We start from the raw sequence: 15,495 nt of genomic DNA, 5'->3' as shown, positions 1-15,495 counted from the left end.
AAGAGAAGAGCTAAAATGACCAATAATGCCTTTAGTGTAGGGTGAGTGGTTTGTCGAGGCACCAAAACAACTGAGAAACAAGGGGTTGTTTGCTGAGGCTGTGGCCCCTCAGTCTGTTTCTTGCCGTATGATGACTGCAAATATGGGGGCTCTTTATCAGTTGGTGACAAGGAGGTGACGGCACACTCAGGCTGTGGTGACCTGCTGAACCAGGGATGTGACAAGGATACAGCTGCAGGTGCACCAGTGTGTGGTGTTAGGGAGCAGGTGCTCTTGGGCGTACCCTGGTAGAAGTAGGCAATAATTTGCCCTTTATGCTCCTATTCCGGGGTTTTCTGAAAATCCAGCGGGGACTAGACTTGGACAATTCTGTGAGGCAGAAAGTGTGATCATACCAGTCCTATTTGCTACAGCTGGTTAAATAAGAGAGTGTGTTTTACACACCTGCTTGTTTTAGCCTACAATTCTGCCCAGCCTTTCTGCCCCATAGTCTGAAATGTGCGGTGCCATCCACAGTCTTGTGTGAGGATGCTCTTTGGCTGCCTTTTGCTCTGTGCCGAGGGAAGGACTCCACGTGAAGCGCCAAAGCTGGCACAGTCAGTATGCCACTGCTTGTTGTCTGCCAAGAAAACTCACCTAGCCAGCAGGCAGTCCTGGGGCTTGCTCAGAGACAACAGGCAGGCTAAGCGAAACGCTCCCGTGGCAGCAGTCGTCCATCTCTCTCTCTGCACACTGGAGCCCAGTGAGTCTGACCCGAGCACCCGCGCGGCGAAGCCTGCTGTGCCTGTGATCCCACTCCCCCTGAAAGAGGAAGGTGAGCAACCTGCCTGGCCAACATAGTTACTCACGAGAGGATCGTGCTGCTATAAACACACGCGTACTCATCCCCATCGCGGACGGCGTGTGTCTGGGTGAGTAGTGGGCAGGCTGCCTAAGCAGCTCATCCCGACCGTGGCCCAGTCCTTGCCTGTGCCTGGTGAGCTCGCGAGGAGGAGGAGGTTGCCTCCAGAGGATGCGTGGGATGGACTTGCTCTTCTTATGGCTGAGATATGCAGGCCAGAGGTGATCACCCTTGTCTGGGAAGGCAGTGGAGTAGAAGTAAAATAAGCTCTGTGGTATATGTGGGGTTGTTTTGTTGTTGTTTCTGTTTTGTGTTTTTTTTTTTTTTTTTTTTTTTAAATAAGAGAATTTGCTTGGAAAACCCTATAGACCTCCAAATATCCTAGGCATAGGGGGTAGATAGCATTTTGCTTCTCCTAAATTGAGAAGTGTTTTTTGTGAGATAGTGGCAAAAAGACAAATTTACACAAGAATTGTTGCCGATAGGGGCCTGACAACAACTCTTGAGTGCTTTGGAAATGTCTTACTGGACTGCGTTGACATCCATGCAACTGGTAACTGAAAATAAGATTTTGGTGGTGAAATAACTTGGGAAATGCTTGCAGTCTGTATCCTAGGAAGGTTTGTTTTGCTTATGCTTTACTTCCAAAAGAAATGTAGGAAACATTTAGAAAAAACAATTGTAGGTGAACAATGTGTAGCTTGTCCGATCTGAGCATGGATATTTTGTTGTCTCTCTTTTTCCCATGCACTAGCATTACTAAAACATGCAGAGGCTTAATATTTTGGAGGTCTCATGCCTGAATGAATTTAGATAGACCTTTGGGGGAAGGAGTGGGAATAGATAAACTGATGGTGCTGTTAAATGGAAGTGCTGCTAATGTTTCAGTTCAGTTTCTTTGGGAAATTCGTACACGGCTTCTCACTGTTCATGCTCTGCACTTCATTCGTGCATTGTGAAAATGAGTAGACAGAAATCTGTTAAGTCCATTCCGAATACTTCTTGTCTACAGCTGAGATTGCTTATGCTATAACATTACCTTCTGTTTTTATTGGAAGGGAATGACGTTAATATTTTGCTAATGCCTGGTCTAAGCTGACCTGACTCTGTTCAAGAGGATATGCAAATTAATGGAGCTAGAAGATCTTGAACGTTTGGGATGGCAGAGACCTGCAGGGATTAGAAATGACACTTAAGTAATTTCCTCTTGAATTTGATGCATGACTTGAAAGAGCATTTCAGGTCTTTAAAAATGCAAGATGGGCAGCGGGACTTGGAGAGGAGTAGTAGTGCTGAGACACTAGGGGTAGAGAGAAACAGCCAATTAAAGAGGGTTTTTAATGAAATACATCGAGGAAGACCTCTTTGTTCAACATCGTCTGCTTGGGCATTATTCTGCAAACCAGGGAAGTACCATTATAAAGCAGGGCCCATCATAAGTGCCGTTGGTGGTATTTAAGTCGTAGACCTGGTTTTGCTGCCTTATGGGAAAGGAACACAAATATCTGAGCACGATAAGAGCTCTTCCAAGAATAGATGGGACTACTTGAAGTGTAATGGCACAGATAAATTGTGGACAGATGCTCATTGTGCAAGCAGCAGTAGTAGTTGCTATCATAATCATCCCCCGCCCAAGGAATATTGCCGTCGCTGTGCTGGAGGTCACCACACCCTCGGATCTGCTGGTGGAGCAGTTTGGGGTGAGTGCTCCCTGCTGTGGGTTGAGCAGAGTCAGCGGGTTTAATTGAGGTGGGTTAACTAGTTGGCTTCTGCCAGCAGGCTGACTGAGTGGCTGAAGTGAGTTAGGGAGCGCTGGGCAGCAACTGTTGCTGCTAGCCAAGCTGCGGGGGCCCAAGGGCCCTGTCGGGGCAGGGGGGAGCTCCTCTGGGTACTGGCCATCTCTTAACACACCGTCCTCTGTAGCCAGGAGAGGTTGTCTGTTGGGAGCCTGAATGCTGGTGGCTTCTTTGGTGCAAAGAAGGGCAGTAACCTGTGGTTGTGAAACACTTCGTGCAAATGGCACAATTTGGTTTAATCTGTTTCACCAGCTTTAGCTGGTAGGTAGCCTGCGTCTCTGAGCACGACCTGCTGGTGGCAGGTCTCTCTGTGTATGTTAAAACAGATCAGTCTCCCTGTGATACCCTGTCTCTAAAACATGGCTATTTAGAAATACTGGTTGCCACGTGGTATAGTGCCAGAAAAACTCCAAACCCCCAAAACTGAACATCAGGACACCTTGCAGCAGGTTCTTTTGGTGTAAGTATTTCTGGTTGCATCAGAGACCCCATTTGTGGGGGTTTCTATAAGCTAGGGGTATCTACTGTGTTTATATGTTTATTTTTTTTGGAGGGGGAGGAGGGGCAGGGTTATACTAGGTTGCTAACTCCGTGGGGTTTTTTCTCTCTTCTTCTTCCCCTCTAATACACATCTTAAAAATAATTGGGAATGGTGGATTTTTTCCCCCTCCGGGCAGTATGAAGTTGCTTCTTAATAATCTGTTGGAGGCTTGGACAGAGTGGGAGTGGAATTGATTGTGTGGGTTTTTTTTCCTTCCTGCTCCAAGACCACTTCTTGGCACCAAGGAATTTTTCTTCAGACTTCTTTGGGGAACAGATGCGTGGAGTACAGTTACCACTCATACATACGGCTTTTAAAATATGGAAACTGTTGGACTGAAGTGGCTTCATATGGTGCTGTTGGAGAATGAGAATTAACACGCAAATTTGGCGTTTTAAGACTTGCATGTGTAGTTGAAAACTTTTTTTTATTGGATTTTTTTTTTTTGGTGATGTTAAACATTAGTCTGCTTTTTTATGGTTATTAATCAAAATTACATCTGTAACTCCGAAAATTACTCCCTCTGCAACCTTTAATGCCCAAAATAGTATCCTAGCTTAATCTTTTCTTCTGGGGATAAATATGTTACATAATGTGTGATTTAAATGATTGCAAATCTTAATTCTTTAATGTAGACATCTTTTTCTTTAATTGCAGGTTCCCATTTTGAAAGCCATTAGAAGATATTCTGCCACCCTATTGGATTATTCCCTATACAACGCAGCATGTCACTGTGCCCTGGATTTTATAAGGTGGCCATGATTTAATCCCCACTTCCAATTTCTATGTATTGGTGAAGCATTGGAGCTCTTTAGAGCTGCTGTTACTTGCGTGGAAACTGATCTGTCTTGAATCCCTTCTCCAAAGGACTAGACGTTACTAGCAATGAGCTCCCAAAGCCATCCAGGTAAGGGCAAAACCACTTTAAATCTAGTAACAACAGCAAAACACCATGTGTTTGTGGCACGAACAGACTTTTCATTGTGTTGAAATGATAATCTAATCCCCCTCCCTGGACTACTACTGTGTTGAAAAATGAGACTTTGAAAAATGGAGAACTGTGTTGCTGTTACCAGAGTTACAAGGAAATCTTGCCATTTTAGGTTTCTAATTGTTGCATTACATATCCCTGAAAGCTGTAGGTATTTTCTGAGATGTTAACCAGATGTTTAATTTGTTAAATCTATACTGATAAGTCTTTAACGGTATGCAGTGTATCTCTAAGGAATGGTCATGGTTCTGCTGGTGTGTCTTTACTGATATTTAAAAATTCTTTGACTTTTAAAGGACTTTTTAGTAGGAAAGAATAGTTTGTCTGGAATGAGTCAATTGATCCATCTAACGTTGTCTGGGGGGTTATCCCTAATGTGTTTTGTAATTTAAGACATGATTCGTCAGTACAAAATTGCACATTTCTGTCTGTCAAGAGGATCTGTACATACTCAGTTACCTGCTTTCTACCTTAAAGTTGTCTCATACATTCGTATTTAGCGAATTTCAGGTAACTTTGTGTTAGGCAGAGTTTTGTGAGCTTGTGCTTTGGAAGAGGAATTTTAATTGTGCTCTAATGTGCCTGCCTTGACTATTTCAGTTTATGGTAGAAAAAATGACTGCTGTGAAGCAAGTAATCCAACAATGACAAGGCACATGAAAGTACTTATTTAACTATGCCTTTGAGAGGTTGCTTTTGTGACTTCAGTTTAATCACTTTTGGGTTAACAATCAAATAAGACTGAAGTGTTAAAAGCCAACAAACAGCTCCTAAGATTTAAGGGACTATATATATTTGTGGGGGAAGAATTTTATATTTGCTTCAAAATTACTTCTAGCAGCCCATTTGCGTTTCTGAGGCTGGAGCAAGAAACATTGCAGTAAATAGGGATGCTGGAGTTCATGAGCAGCAGTGCTGAAAATCTGACTCTCGCGTAGGAACTGAAATAAGATTTTAAGTCTCTAAAATTATTGGTATCATCAAAAAGAAAAAATCTGGCTTCTACTTTCATAATGTAGCAGTCTTAGATTTTGAAACTTGCTTCTGGTGCTATGGGGAGTTGGGAAACTAAATATATTCATATGAGTAGAGTGCGTACAGGTATTCACCTGTGACATGTTTCTTGCAGTGTGATGTTTTTCAAGAGATCTGTTCTTCAAATAAGTGGGTAGTTGCTACTTGAATACTTTCATGTCTCAAATATGAATGAGACTGAGGAGCTAATGGTCTCCTGCTTTTTTCCTCATTGTGGTCGGATAGGTTAAATATATACCTACATGCAAAAACCAACAAACAAGCCTAACAGGATAATGTTTTACTACTTAAGGAGCAGTTCTCCAGATATTTGGGAATGGGGGATGTGCTTTTTAGCTGGGCTGTTCCGTTCACGCAGGAGTACTGGAAGCCTGCTGCTGATTTGTCTTGTTTTCCCTTAATTCATCTGCTAACTTTGTTTTTTTCCCCCCTCCAATCTTGCCTCTTTTTACTGGTTCTGCTACTTTTGCTCGAGTTCTGTGCTGATGGTGTAGCAGGGAGTCATGTAAGAAGGGCTAATGAAGGAAAAGAAGCGGCTCTTCATGTAAGAAGTGTTTCTGTAATGCTAAAAATCGGTTTGAGCCTAGCTTGTCTAACAACTGTGTCTGGAGTGGGCCCTGCTGAGCAGGCTGGTCTAATCAAAGCCCGGAGAAATGGCAGCCCAACTGGATGGTTTTGGACATAGGTATGTTCTCCTGTGCTGCTGTTCCTAAACGTTCTTGGCACTTGTCACCTTAGAGTGAGGTATCGGATGACTCGGTAAGAGTTAAAGTTGTGACTATGAGTGTTTTGTAGAAAATAAGACTATTAATAGGGGAAAGGCTTTCTTTTTTTTTTTTTCAAGTCTACTCTGGTAGTTAGCCCTTGCAAAGGTAAAGAAAGGATTACAGTTTTGTTATTTAGAAATACAGCTTAAACTCCATATTGACAGTAACCCTTGAAATGAAGGACATGTGAGAGAAACTTAAGGCCCATTGTCAACTGGTTCACTGGATATTATTTAAAGAGTGAAAAACATTTGTAAAACTGAAAAAGTGAAGGAAATGATCTCATGGTGCTATTTTTTACAGCATGGTGTTCTGCAGGTAGCCTTTGTATGAAAATATTTTCAAATGGTATCAACTTCCACAGAGTCTTACTTCTCATCAGATGCTGTTGAGAAATTCTCCCACTGCCCTTCCTAAGTGTTCAGTTCTTATTTTGGTTGTATTTCCAAGCTTTAGGTTGAAATTTTAGTGTATCATGGTGGCTTTTTACCTCTGGCTTATACCGTGGTATTCTTATTGCTTGTTTCTCTTTTAGAGTCAGTTTTATAATAATTGGTAGAAATACTTTCCAAACCTTGCCAAAGGTGACATCTGGACTTCTCATGTCACTTGTGATAGCTATTTTGATTATACAGATGCAGGTAATTATTACTAATGATGTGCATTGTTTAAGGGAAGGCTCTGGCTGAATTTAGGAGCCTATTAAACGTTGCTTCAGTGGATACAAGCTTTCTTCTCTAATCTTCTCCAAACTTATCACTAATGGGATGTTTTAGGAGCGGTGCCATAAAATTGTTGCAGCGTAGATGAATGAAAGTGGTTTGGGTTGTTTTCTTCACCCCCCTTTCCACTCTGCAAAACTCTCTTGTGAGAAATGTTGGGTACTGAAAAGGCTTCTCATTGAACAAGGTGAAAAAATACGGAGAAGGCTAAATTGTCTGAGCATAACACTTTGCACATTATTCCTCCATCACTGCCACTTCTTTTGTTATATTGTGCAGTAAACTTTCTCAGAGAGTAAGAAATAACTTTGGGAGAAGTAAGAACACCCAGGTGGGAGAAGTTAATCCTTAAGAACTATCAATGGGTAAATCAATCTGTCTTGAGCGCTGGACGTAGGGTAAGGACCGTGGCCTTTGTTTTCTGGGCCTGAGGCACTCTCCCACTTGAGCTTTGGGTTGAGACCAGCCACTCTTGTGAACTTGACTTGCCACAGAACCACACGTGGGCGTGTTGTGTGCGTGAGGAGCAGGTGGGCTGCTCCTGTCCCTCTTGCCACAAGCACCACGCACCTATCACGGTGCTCTGGAGGAACGACCAGCTCTCCACACATGTCGGCAGGTTTTGTGGGTTCCCAGGCAGGAATGGGAATCGATTTGGGGGGAACTGCTGGGCAGGGTGAAGGTGGGGAGGGGAAAGGGACTGAGGTGGGAGGGCGGGGTGGCAGCAGGACGAGCTTTCCCCTGCAGTGGTGGGCGCGGGAGGCTACGCAGACCTTGCCAAGGCAAAGCTCGGGGGCACTGCCTGCCCTTTGGCTTTTGGCGGAGGAGTTGCCGCTTCTTCGGGCGCTGGAACAAAGCTGAAAAAAACGCTGAAATTGTGCTATAAAAATCACGTTGCTGCAAAGTATAATTAAGAAAATTAGGCTAATTAAGATAACATTTAGGATTATGACAAAGCTGGGGAGGGGGGCAGGGGAAAGCATGTTTAGTTTCACTTCTTAACCTGTTATGTTGCCCACAATTTAAACTTGCCTTACGTAACCTGTGGTGCTGATGCTGCTCATCTTACCCAGACTGGGTTGTGAGTATGTGTGTGAATTTTTTTTCTTTTTATCTTTTTTTCCCTTTTTTTTTTTTTTTCCTCCCTCTTACTGACCTTAAATGATTTCCTGAAATCACCTTCTTACCCCCCCTTAATTTTCAGTGGTTTGAGTTTTACTATCCTTTGATTCTTTAATCAGTAAAGATTGTTCTGCTGATACTAGTTATACATAAAGATTAGTTTAAAAACCCAAAACACTTAATCACTCAACTGATTTGTATTTGTTTAAAGTTCACTTTCCTTTGTAAAAGCTGAAAATCTCCATGTTCAATGAAGCATTTTGTTTATGAAATGTTATCTTACAGGAATTAGCCAGTCTGAATGCAAATGCTATATTCTTTCTACGGAGCTACTCTTGCGGAGATGCAAATTTTATTTACATTTTGAAATGCTGAATGTTTGATAATTAGGAATATTGAAGTTTAAGAATGAGCTGCCTATCTGATATGGAAAAATCTGCAGCACAATCATCAAGGCTGAGAGGAGATAGATACCAGAGAAAGCAGAAAGCTTCATGATCCCACAGCACTGGGAAAATGAGTTAGCAAGTCATGTGCTGTGATTTGCTAGGCTGATAAGCACTTTTGTATGGTCTGTTATCTGCCGAGTGTGAGAAGCCACTCTCCTACTCCGTGGCCAAATGAGGCATGGAAAGCCATTTCATGCAGTATACATAAGAGCTTTCGCTGTTAGTGTCTCAAACATTTTGCACCTCCAATAAATATTTTATGTGTTGTCTTTTTAAAGATTAAGAAGTTTCTGTGGAGATGCATTTCAAACTGGCTTTAAATGACACTGACCTACTTTCTGGCAGTAATGAGTCCGTTTCTCTAAGTTATGTGGGGGCAAGAGCATCCTTACAATAAACATAGGGCCTGAATTCCAGTCCTTCTCTAGCAGGGATGGGGCACAACTGGTACTTGGTGGCTGTCATCTGGAGAAACATCTGGACGTGGTGTATCCCTGCTTCCCCTGCCTGTCTGATGCTCCAGTTCATTACAGCTGGATTACTCTAGACGGGGCATTCAGGCTCCTCTACACAAGTGAAACACTACTAATAGAGAGTATAGGTAGAACCTCATTATCTCTGATGCTGTCTTTTCTCTACATGGAAATACAAAGATTTCTCCAGACCTGCCCTTTTCCCACACTGCCATGTGTGTGCTTCATGGGAAGCTGAAGTTTTGGGGGAAAAGTTCAATTGTTTGGCAGGTCCAGCAGAGGTAACAGGAACTCCTCTGAGGGGACGCTGCTGCCTGTCCTTTACAGCCGTAGGGGAAGCGTTGAGCATGTGGAGTAGGAACTCAGTAGCAAGAACGACTACTGTGCCTTGAAGCTGTTGCCTTGAGCAGTCTTGTCCCCCAGGTTTGAGAGGGACTTTGAGGTTGGCTGAGAAGTAGACTCAGCAACAAGATCTGGCAGCGAGTACCTTTGGTTAGAATAGCTGAAAGCCCGTGTGGACGGGAACCGGGCACGTCTCCGTTTACTTTTCTTTCTTCAACGTAGGACAGAATGCCTATTCCACCTGCTTTCGGATTCCTAGGTATGTGTGAGCTGAGCCTGTCCTGGATTTCCTTTAAGAACAGTAGTATCATTCTGAGGACCTTGGAAGTTTTAAGGCTCCTACCATGAAATCTGTGAAGTTTTCTCTTTAGAGAGCATCAAATAATTGAGACTTTCTGTACAAGGTTTTTATTGTACCCTCAAAAGAGAAGAATTGTTTTGTGCTTCAACTTGGGGTTCAAGCTGAAGTTCCTTCTGGGTCAGTGTCCCTGCTAAGTACATTCCTCTCATTTCTACTTTTTCTTTAAATACAGTTCCTTACACTTTGGAATTCTTTAAAAGCCTGTTTCTAAAGTAAGTTTTTTAGCCTGTGTTGTATCCTGCAGTGTGAAGATGAGAAGCAGATAGTTATGATGAGAGGCAGAGAACTCTCAATTATTTTGAATGAGGTAAAAAAGTAGGAAAAGGAAATAAAAAAGGTTGTACTTTTAAAGTCACATGATAATATTTGAGATAGTCCTTGGGACCTTGCATCTCAGGTAGAAAGGGGAGAAACCTTTTTCTGTACAGTTGCTACATTTTTGTTACTCGCTTTTGGTCAACCTCGGTTTGACCTGTATCTTACCTCATGTCTGCTTCCCCAAATTAAATTTGTTACTGGAGTGTAACAAGGAGTATATTCTCAGTGTTTATTGTAAGTTATTAAGCTTGTTGTCTTCATGCCGGGCTCTCACACTGATGAGGCTTGTTTATGTGCCTTTCATGTGGTCAGATCAATTAGGACAGAGCTGATGTTGAGGGAAGGTTTCAGTCATCCTGCTGATTCTGAGAGTGATTCAAGAGCAGGGGCTGAAAATCCACTTATTCTTACAGAGGTGTCAGACATACATGGCATTTTTCATCATTTAAGTCTAAGAATTCGGCTGTCTGGCTACCTGTGCTTTGACAGCTACTGCTTACCCTCACTGCAAAATTAAAAGTACTGCCTTATTTTTGAGAGCTCTTTGTCAAAAGCTTCTGTGTGGTGTTTTGTTTTTTTTTTTTTTTTTTTTCTTCAAAGAAGTTTTCGTGTTGGGTTGGGGAGAAGAGTGGAGAAACAATTGCAATGACATTTCTTCTTTTAGTGTAATTTTTAGTGTATTTTTTTTCATCCCTTACCATCTGTAGAAACTGCCTTTAGTCAGAAAATTGCCAGGAGTGTCTGAACATGGAATATCAGATGCCTGACTGGAGAAGGAAAAATTATGGATGTGTTAATTCTCCCATCCTTCAGTAAAGGCTTGATAAGTCCCTTTCCCCCCATGGGTTACAATATACCGTGAATTTCCCCACACCCTTTGCTCTTTTCTATTTAGGTTGTTAAGCAAGAAAGGCCTTTGAAGTACACTTGACACCTGCAAGATTTGAGGTACCAAGTGGAGTGGTCAAAAGTCTGGGTAAAGTGTGGAATACTTTTCTTGGCCAAACTGTGATGGCAGAAATATATTATTACATATATTTGTAATAATAAATAAATGCGAATGATCTTATTCATAGGTAACACCTATGAAATACAACACTGCATGGATTTTAGGCCAGTTTTATATGGCTGTCTTCTAGTTTTCGTGAAATTGCACTTAAGAGCTTCAAAGATGCTCAGTGGAGTTAGATCTCAAATAATTGATCTAACTAATTAACTGGTTGTGTGGCACAATTACTGAGGTAGGATAAGAAGAGTTGAGTCCTTTCTGCAGCTGTGCTTCAGAGTAAAACTGGTGTCCACTTTGCTTAGTCCTTGTGATGGTCTGGCCAAATGGAAATTCTGTGGCCATGTGTGCCGTGTGTTGCTGTAATCTCTTCTATATTTATCCCTTATCTCTCTCTCTTTTTTTTTTTTTTTTTTTTTCCCCCCTAATTTCTTGAATCATGGTACTTGCTTTCCTTTCCCTTGTCCATTGGTGTTTGAGAGCTGGAGGCTAGCTGGGGCAGGGCCATGGCTCCAATGACTTCCTTGCAAGAAGAAAACAGGCAAGTGGATCTCCATTATCATCACTGACATGCTAACTAACGAGAAATGGGGCATGCAATTAATTCTTCCTTTAAGAAAACTAACTGCTAACTTGTGTGGCTGAAATAGATGTTTCTGAGGGTCTGCTTCCTTCCACTGAGAGGAGCGGTGGCATCTGAGCTCTTCATTGTAAGCACTGGAGCTGCGTGCTGGGATGCTGATGGAGGTAAGTTGTACAAAACTGTTCCATCAGTTCTGTTTTGCAGTGTTTTGGTTGTACCAAGGGTTGAGTAATCCCAGCACTGAAAAACTTAAGAATCGTCATCTGCGTATCGGTAGTTGACTTGAACATGAGCAAGCAGTATTTTGCCAGTGCCATCTTCTCTTCCAGGAGAAACTTCTAACCATGGACAACATAGAGTTGCTTGCAGTAGAGGGGAAACTCTTGCTGTGCTGCAGCTGCGCTCTGTGGTAGGGCTGGGATCAGGATGTTGGAGAAATGACAGATGAATTCAAAGAAATCATTTAAAAAAAAAAAAAAAATCAATCCTGACCCTTTCACTATTCAAGAATCTATGTACTCATTTTGTTTGTAGCTGCTATGTTGCCAAACCACATAAATAGCTTTACAGGGAAAATTGTAATAGGAGTGAGGTCTAGTTTGTGAGCTTTCAACTGCTAGCCTTGGCTTCAGGTACCCATTTTGTCCTGAAAGGCGGCTGCTGTGGTCGTGTAACCCCATCAGACTTTATGTAACAGCAAGGAGCCTTGGAGTGAGGGGGTGTGGGGTTTGATGCCTCTCTTGGCAGTGCGTTCATTGTGTATTTTGACTTTTTAAATAGATGTTGCTGTCCATGAACTACCGTGTAATGACTCTTTGCTGTCAGGTTTCACCTTCTAATCAATAGACCAAGATCAATGCAGTTATTTGTACATGCGGTCACTTTAGATATACACCTAGTCAAGTTGGGTGCAGCTGGGAGATAGGCAATGCCCTCTTTGGTTGCTTTTATTTGCTGAGAGATTGGAGAGCAGGGGTTTTTTACTACTTTTGTAAAGTTGGTTCCAGTATTTTTGGTCAATTGACAATTTTTCAGGCAGCAAACCCATAAAGCCTGGTGATTTTAAGACAAGCCATTGAGAGAGCTTTTTTTGCTATTCTGTTTCAGCATTCAAAACTTGCACTTTCTAGTTAAACAGACTTCTACCCCCCTGCCCTTTAACTGTGACCTTTGTTTTATGCTGGCTGTTTTAAACATCTTAGTTTAAAACTTTTTTCACACTAGCGTGCTCCTCTTCTATAAAATGCTTGAGCTGCTCTTCTGGGAATACATAAAAGCCTGAACTAGACCAAGCTAATACTCCTTCTCTGGTCAAAAAATAACCCAGAACAATAAAAAGACCAGAGCCCATACACCCAACTCCAATAGTCCATCCAAGTATTGAATCTTTAACATCTGTCACTTTAGGAAAAATCTCTGTAACTTCCAAGTACTTGCTTTATTCTGAATAAGGTACCGCTGGTCTCTTACAACCTTTGCCAGGAGAAGGCATGCGATCCTTACAGCTTAACAAACCGTGAAGAAGGGCTTTGGCATCTGTTCTCCGCCAGCAGCAAGTATCTGATTGGCATTAGATGATTTTTTTTTTTTTTTTTTTTTCCTTTCCAGCAGGTGGAAGGCCTGTTCTGCAGGCTCGTAACTCTTGACAGGTTTATCATGATGGCTTCTTGGCAGGTAGGGGTGATGCTGTTCATTCAGTCTGCTTTAAAGATTCTTGCCTTTTTTTTTTTTTTTTTTTTTTCTTTAAAGTGTATCTTCATGCAGTAGCTATTTCAAATAGGTCATGGGACTTTTGCCACTGGTTTACTTCTTTATATCAAGAACTGCAGCAGGTAGAGCCAACTTGCAGGGTCAGTATACCTTAATTGTCACCTCGGTCCCCCCCAGATGTGTCTGAGACAGGGTGATCTGAACATACCATCAGTTTATGTCAAGAAAGGTTTGAGAATGCTCTGAATGAGTTTTCTCATGTTTTCTTTTCACAAGGAAAGGTATGCATAATAGTTCTGTTCAAGCACTGGCTTCTTGTGATTTCTAAAGTCTTTCTAAAGGCACTGCTGTGTAAAAGTTGCCCTTTAAATTTTTTTTCTTTTTTTCACATCTGTTGTGCAAGACCTCAACTTGTTGTTTTTAGTAGTTCACCAAAGCACTTTCTAACCGGGTGCTTAAAGAGAATTCTTCCTCCTCCACTGATTAATTTCTGGCATGGAGCATGAAATAGCTCTTGCGTCAATAAATCGTCACAACCTTTGCTTGTCTCTGTCAGCGTAAATACAGTTGGACTCTAACATGCCCAGAAGTAGGCCAGAGGTTTCTAATTTTGCAGCTGCAAAGTGGTCAAGTCCAGGAGAATGCTGTGGGATGTGATGCTTGGTGGGATATCAGAGCTGCTGCATTTCAGGTTACAGGTTGGGCCACTTTCCCCTGTGTTAACTTTTTATGTTCTGGAATTGTATTTTATATAAAAAGATACTGTTTTACAGCTGTCTGAGAGGGTAATGCTTTTAGGTGCATTTGTGTTATTTACTAGAAAAAAATGTGTGTGTTTTTATAGCCATGAACAAGCCAAATGCCTTTCTCATCATACCTTAGTTGCTTGGGTTATGTTTGTGCTAGTTATGAAACAAAGATTGCCAGCCTGCGTGACCCTGGTACTCAAGGCTTTGCTGATTTTCTTCAGTGAACTCGGGTGCTCCTCGCACCAGCTTACTTCTTGCTATCCTGGTACGTACCGGTTGTTTCACAGCTCGGCTGCTGCACTCCTCTGCTCCAAGGCTATCTGCCATAGCCTTGTCGCTTTGGAGATGTGGCCGAGCTCAGAAGAGCGCCTGCGATGGCGCGTGGCTGTGCCTGCTTCGTGCTCGCTGTCTTCAGGGAGGCTACCGAGTGAGTCCAAGACCTCGTTTCACTTCCTCACCTTTGGTCACTTGGGAAGGCTTGCTTTTATGCTGGTTGCTCAGACTGTTTTGTTTTTTTTTTTTTTTTCCTTCTTCTGGTAATTCCGCAAAGCAGAACTGGTGTTTGCTTTTGTCAGGGAGAATACAGATAGCATTGCACAAAAGAACAGGATGTTTTGGGGATAATTGCCCAAAGTAATTGGGCAACAGTTACTTGATCTTTAGGTATTCTAGCAATGGGATGAAAGAAACTTTCTGCAAAGCCATTTGCATGAACAACTGTTGTGCAAACCAGGTGCTGAATGCTTCAAGAAATGGAAGGTAAGTAACTTGGTAAATGACTTAGCAAATTTTAAAGATAGGGTAGAGCTTAATTTTGGGGAAATGCAGTGTCTGTATTTATTAGGTAGGAGGAAGAAAACTTGTATTTAATTGCAAGGATGAGAGCACACTTCCAAGTATGCCGGTCACTGCTCTTTGTATGCCTGTCTCAGATCCAGTTGCAAGCCTGGTCTCATCTAAAAAGAAAAAAGAACAACTGAACAGTAAAGCAAATACTCATCTTTAAGTTGCTTTTCTATTGCAAAAAGCAGTGCAGGGTGTTTTGGGATGTTCGTTTTTCTTTCTCCGAGTGAAGTAAAAACCTCCTCTACAACAAGTTTACTATTGGTGGTAATGAGGATGTGCCAGATGTAATCCACGTGTTGTCGTTCACCTTGTGACAAGGTATGGCAGTGGCAGAATAAGACAAGTTGTGCCACTCAGCTTGTGGAGTGCTGTGGACGCCTGCAGCTTGCTGTCAGTGTATGGCAGTGGCTAACAGAGCTGCTTCTTTGCTGGAGTAGCTCTCTAAAGCCATTGCAAAAAATGTCAGTAGTTTATTGACAGTGTTCTTCCCAATTCTTAGTAAAGCAGGAAAGGAGCAAAGTGAAAATGTGAGGTGTTTGGAATGACTGAATACTATGAAATGTTGTCCTGCTGATTAAGGCACACTTAAAGAAATGTATACGAGTGATGGACTTAAAGACTTTTTCCCCCATCCCAGAGTAGCTTCAGTCTGACACTTCAGACTCAGTCTTCTTTCTGCGTTTTGATTCTTGCAGGGAAGCTTGAGGGAGCTGCACAAGAGACTGAAAGGATACATGTGCAGCTGCTTGTCAGTGCAAATCGGAGGTTGGGATGAAACCTGCTGGTTCCCTGAGACTCCAGCAGTTTCTCCTCGGAGAACGCCCCGATAAAACAGCCTCTTTG

The 15,495-nt window shown here is 42.3% G+C and overlaps 1 protein-coding gene across 11 annotated transcripts in view; it reads left to right on the top strand.

Annotated features, from left to right (window-relative positions):
• Positions 1 to 15,495, top strand: part of HDAC4 (histone deacetylase 4) — a 267,634-nt gene that overhangs the window by 22,112 nt on the left and 230,027 nt on the right. For all 11 annotated transcript variants that reach the window (XM_042783708.1, XM_042783716.1, XM_042783715.1 and 8 more), the window contains exon 2: positions 3,836 to 4,085. In XM_042783708.1, the coding sequence (XP_042639642.1) occupies positions 4,064 to 4,085 (22 nt within the window). In that variant the 5' untranslated portion in view covers positions 3,836 to 4,063. The remainder of the gene's footprint in view (positions 1 to 3,835; positions 4,086 to 15,495) is intronic.

This window comes from Tyto alba, unplaced genomic scaffold (genome assembly GCF_018691265.1).
Source record: "Tyto alba isolate M040663 unplaced genomic scaffold, T.alba_DEE_v4.0 Super-Scaffold_7, whole genome shotgun sequence".
Taxonomy (NCBI): Eukaryota; Metazoa; Chordata; class Aves; order Strigiformes; family Tytonidae; genus Tyto; species Tyto alba.
The sequence above is the reverse complement of the archived record's forward strand: the minus strand, read 5'-3'. Positions and strand labels throughout refer to the sequence as shown.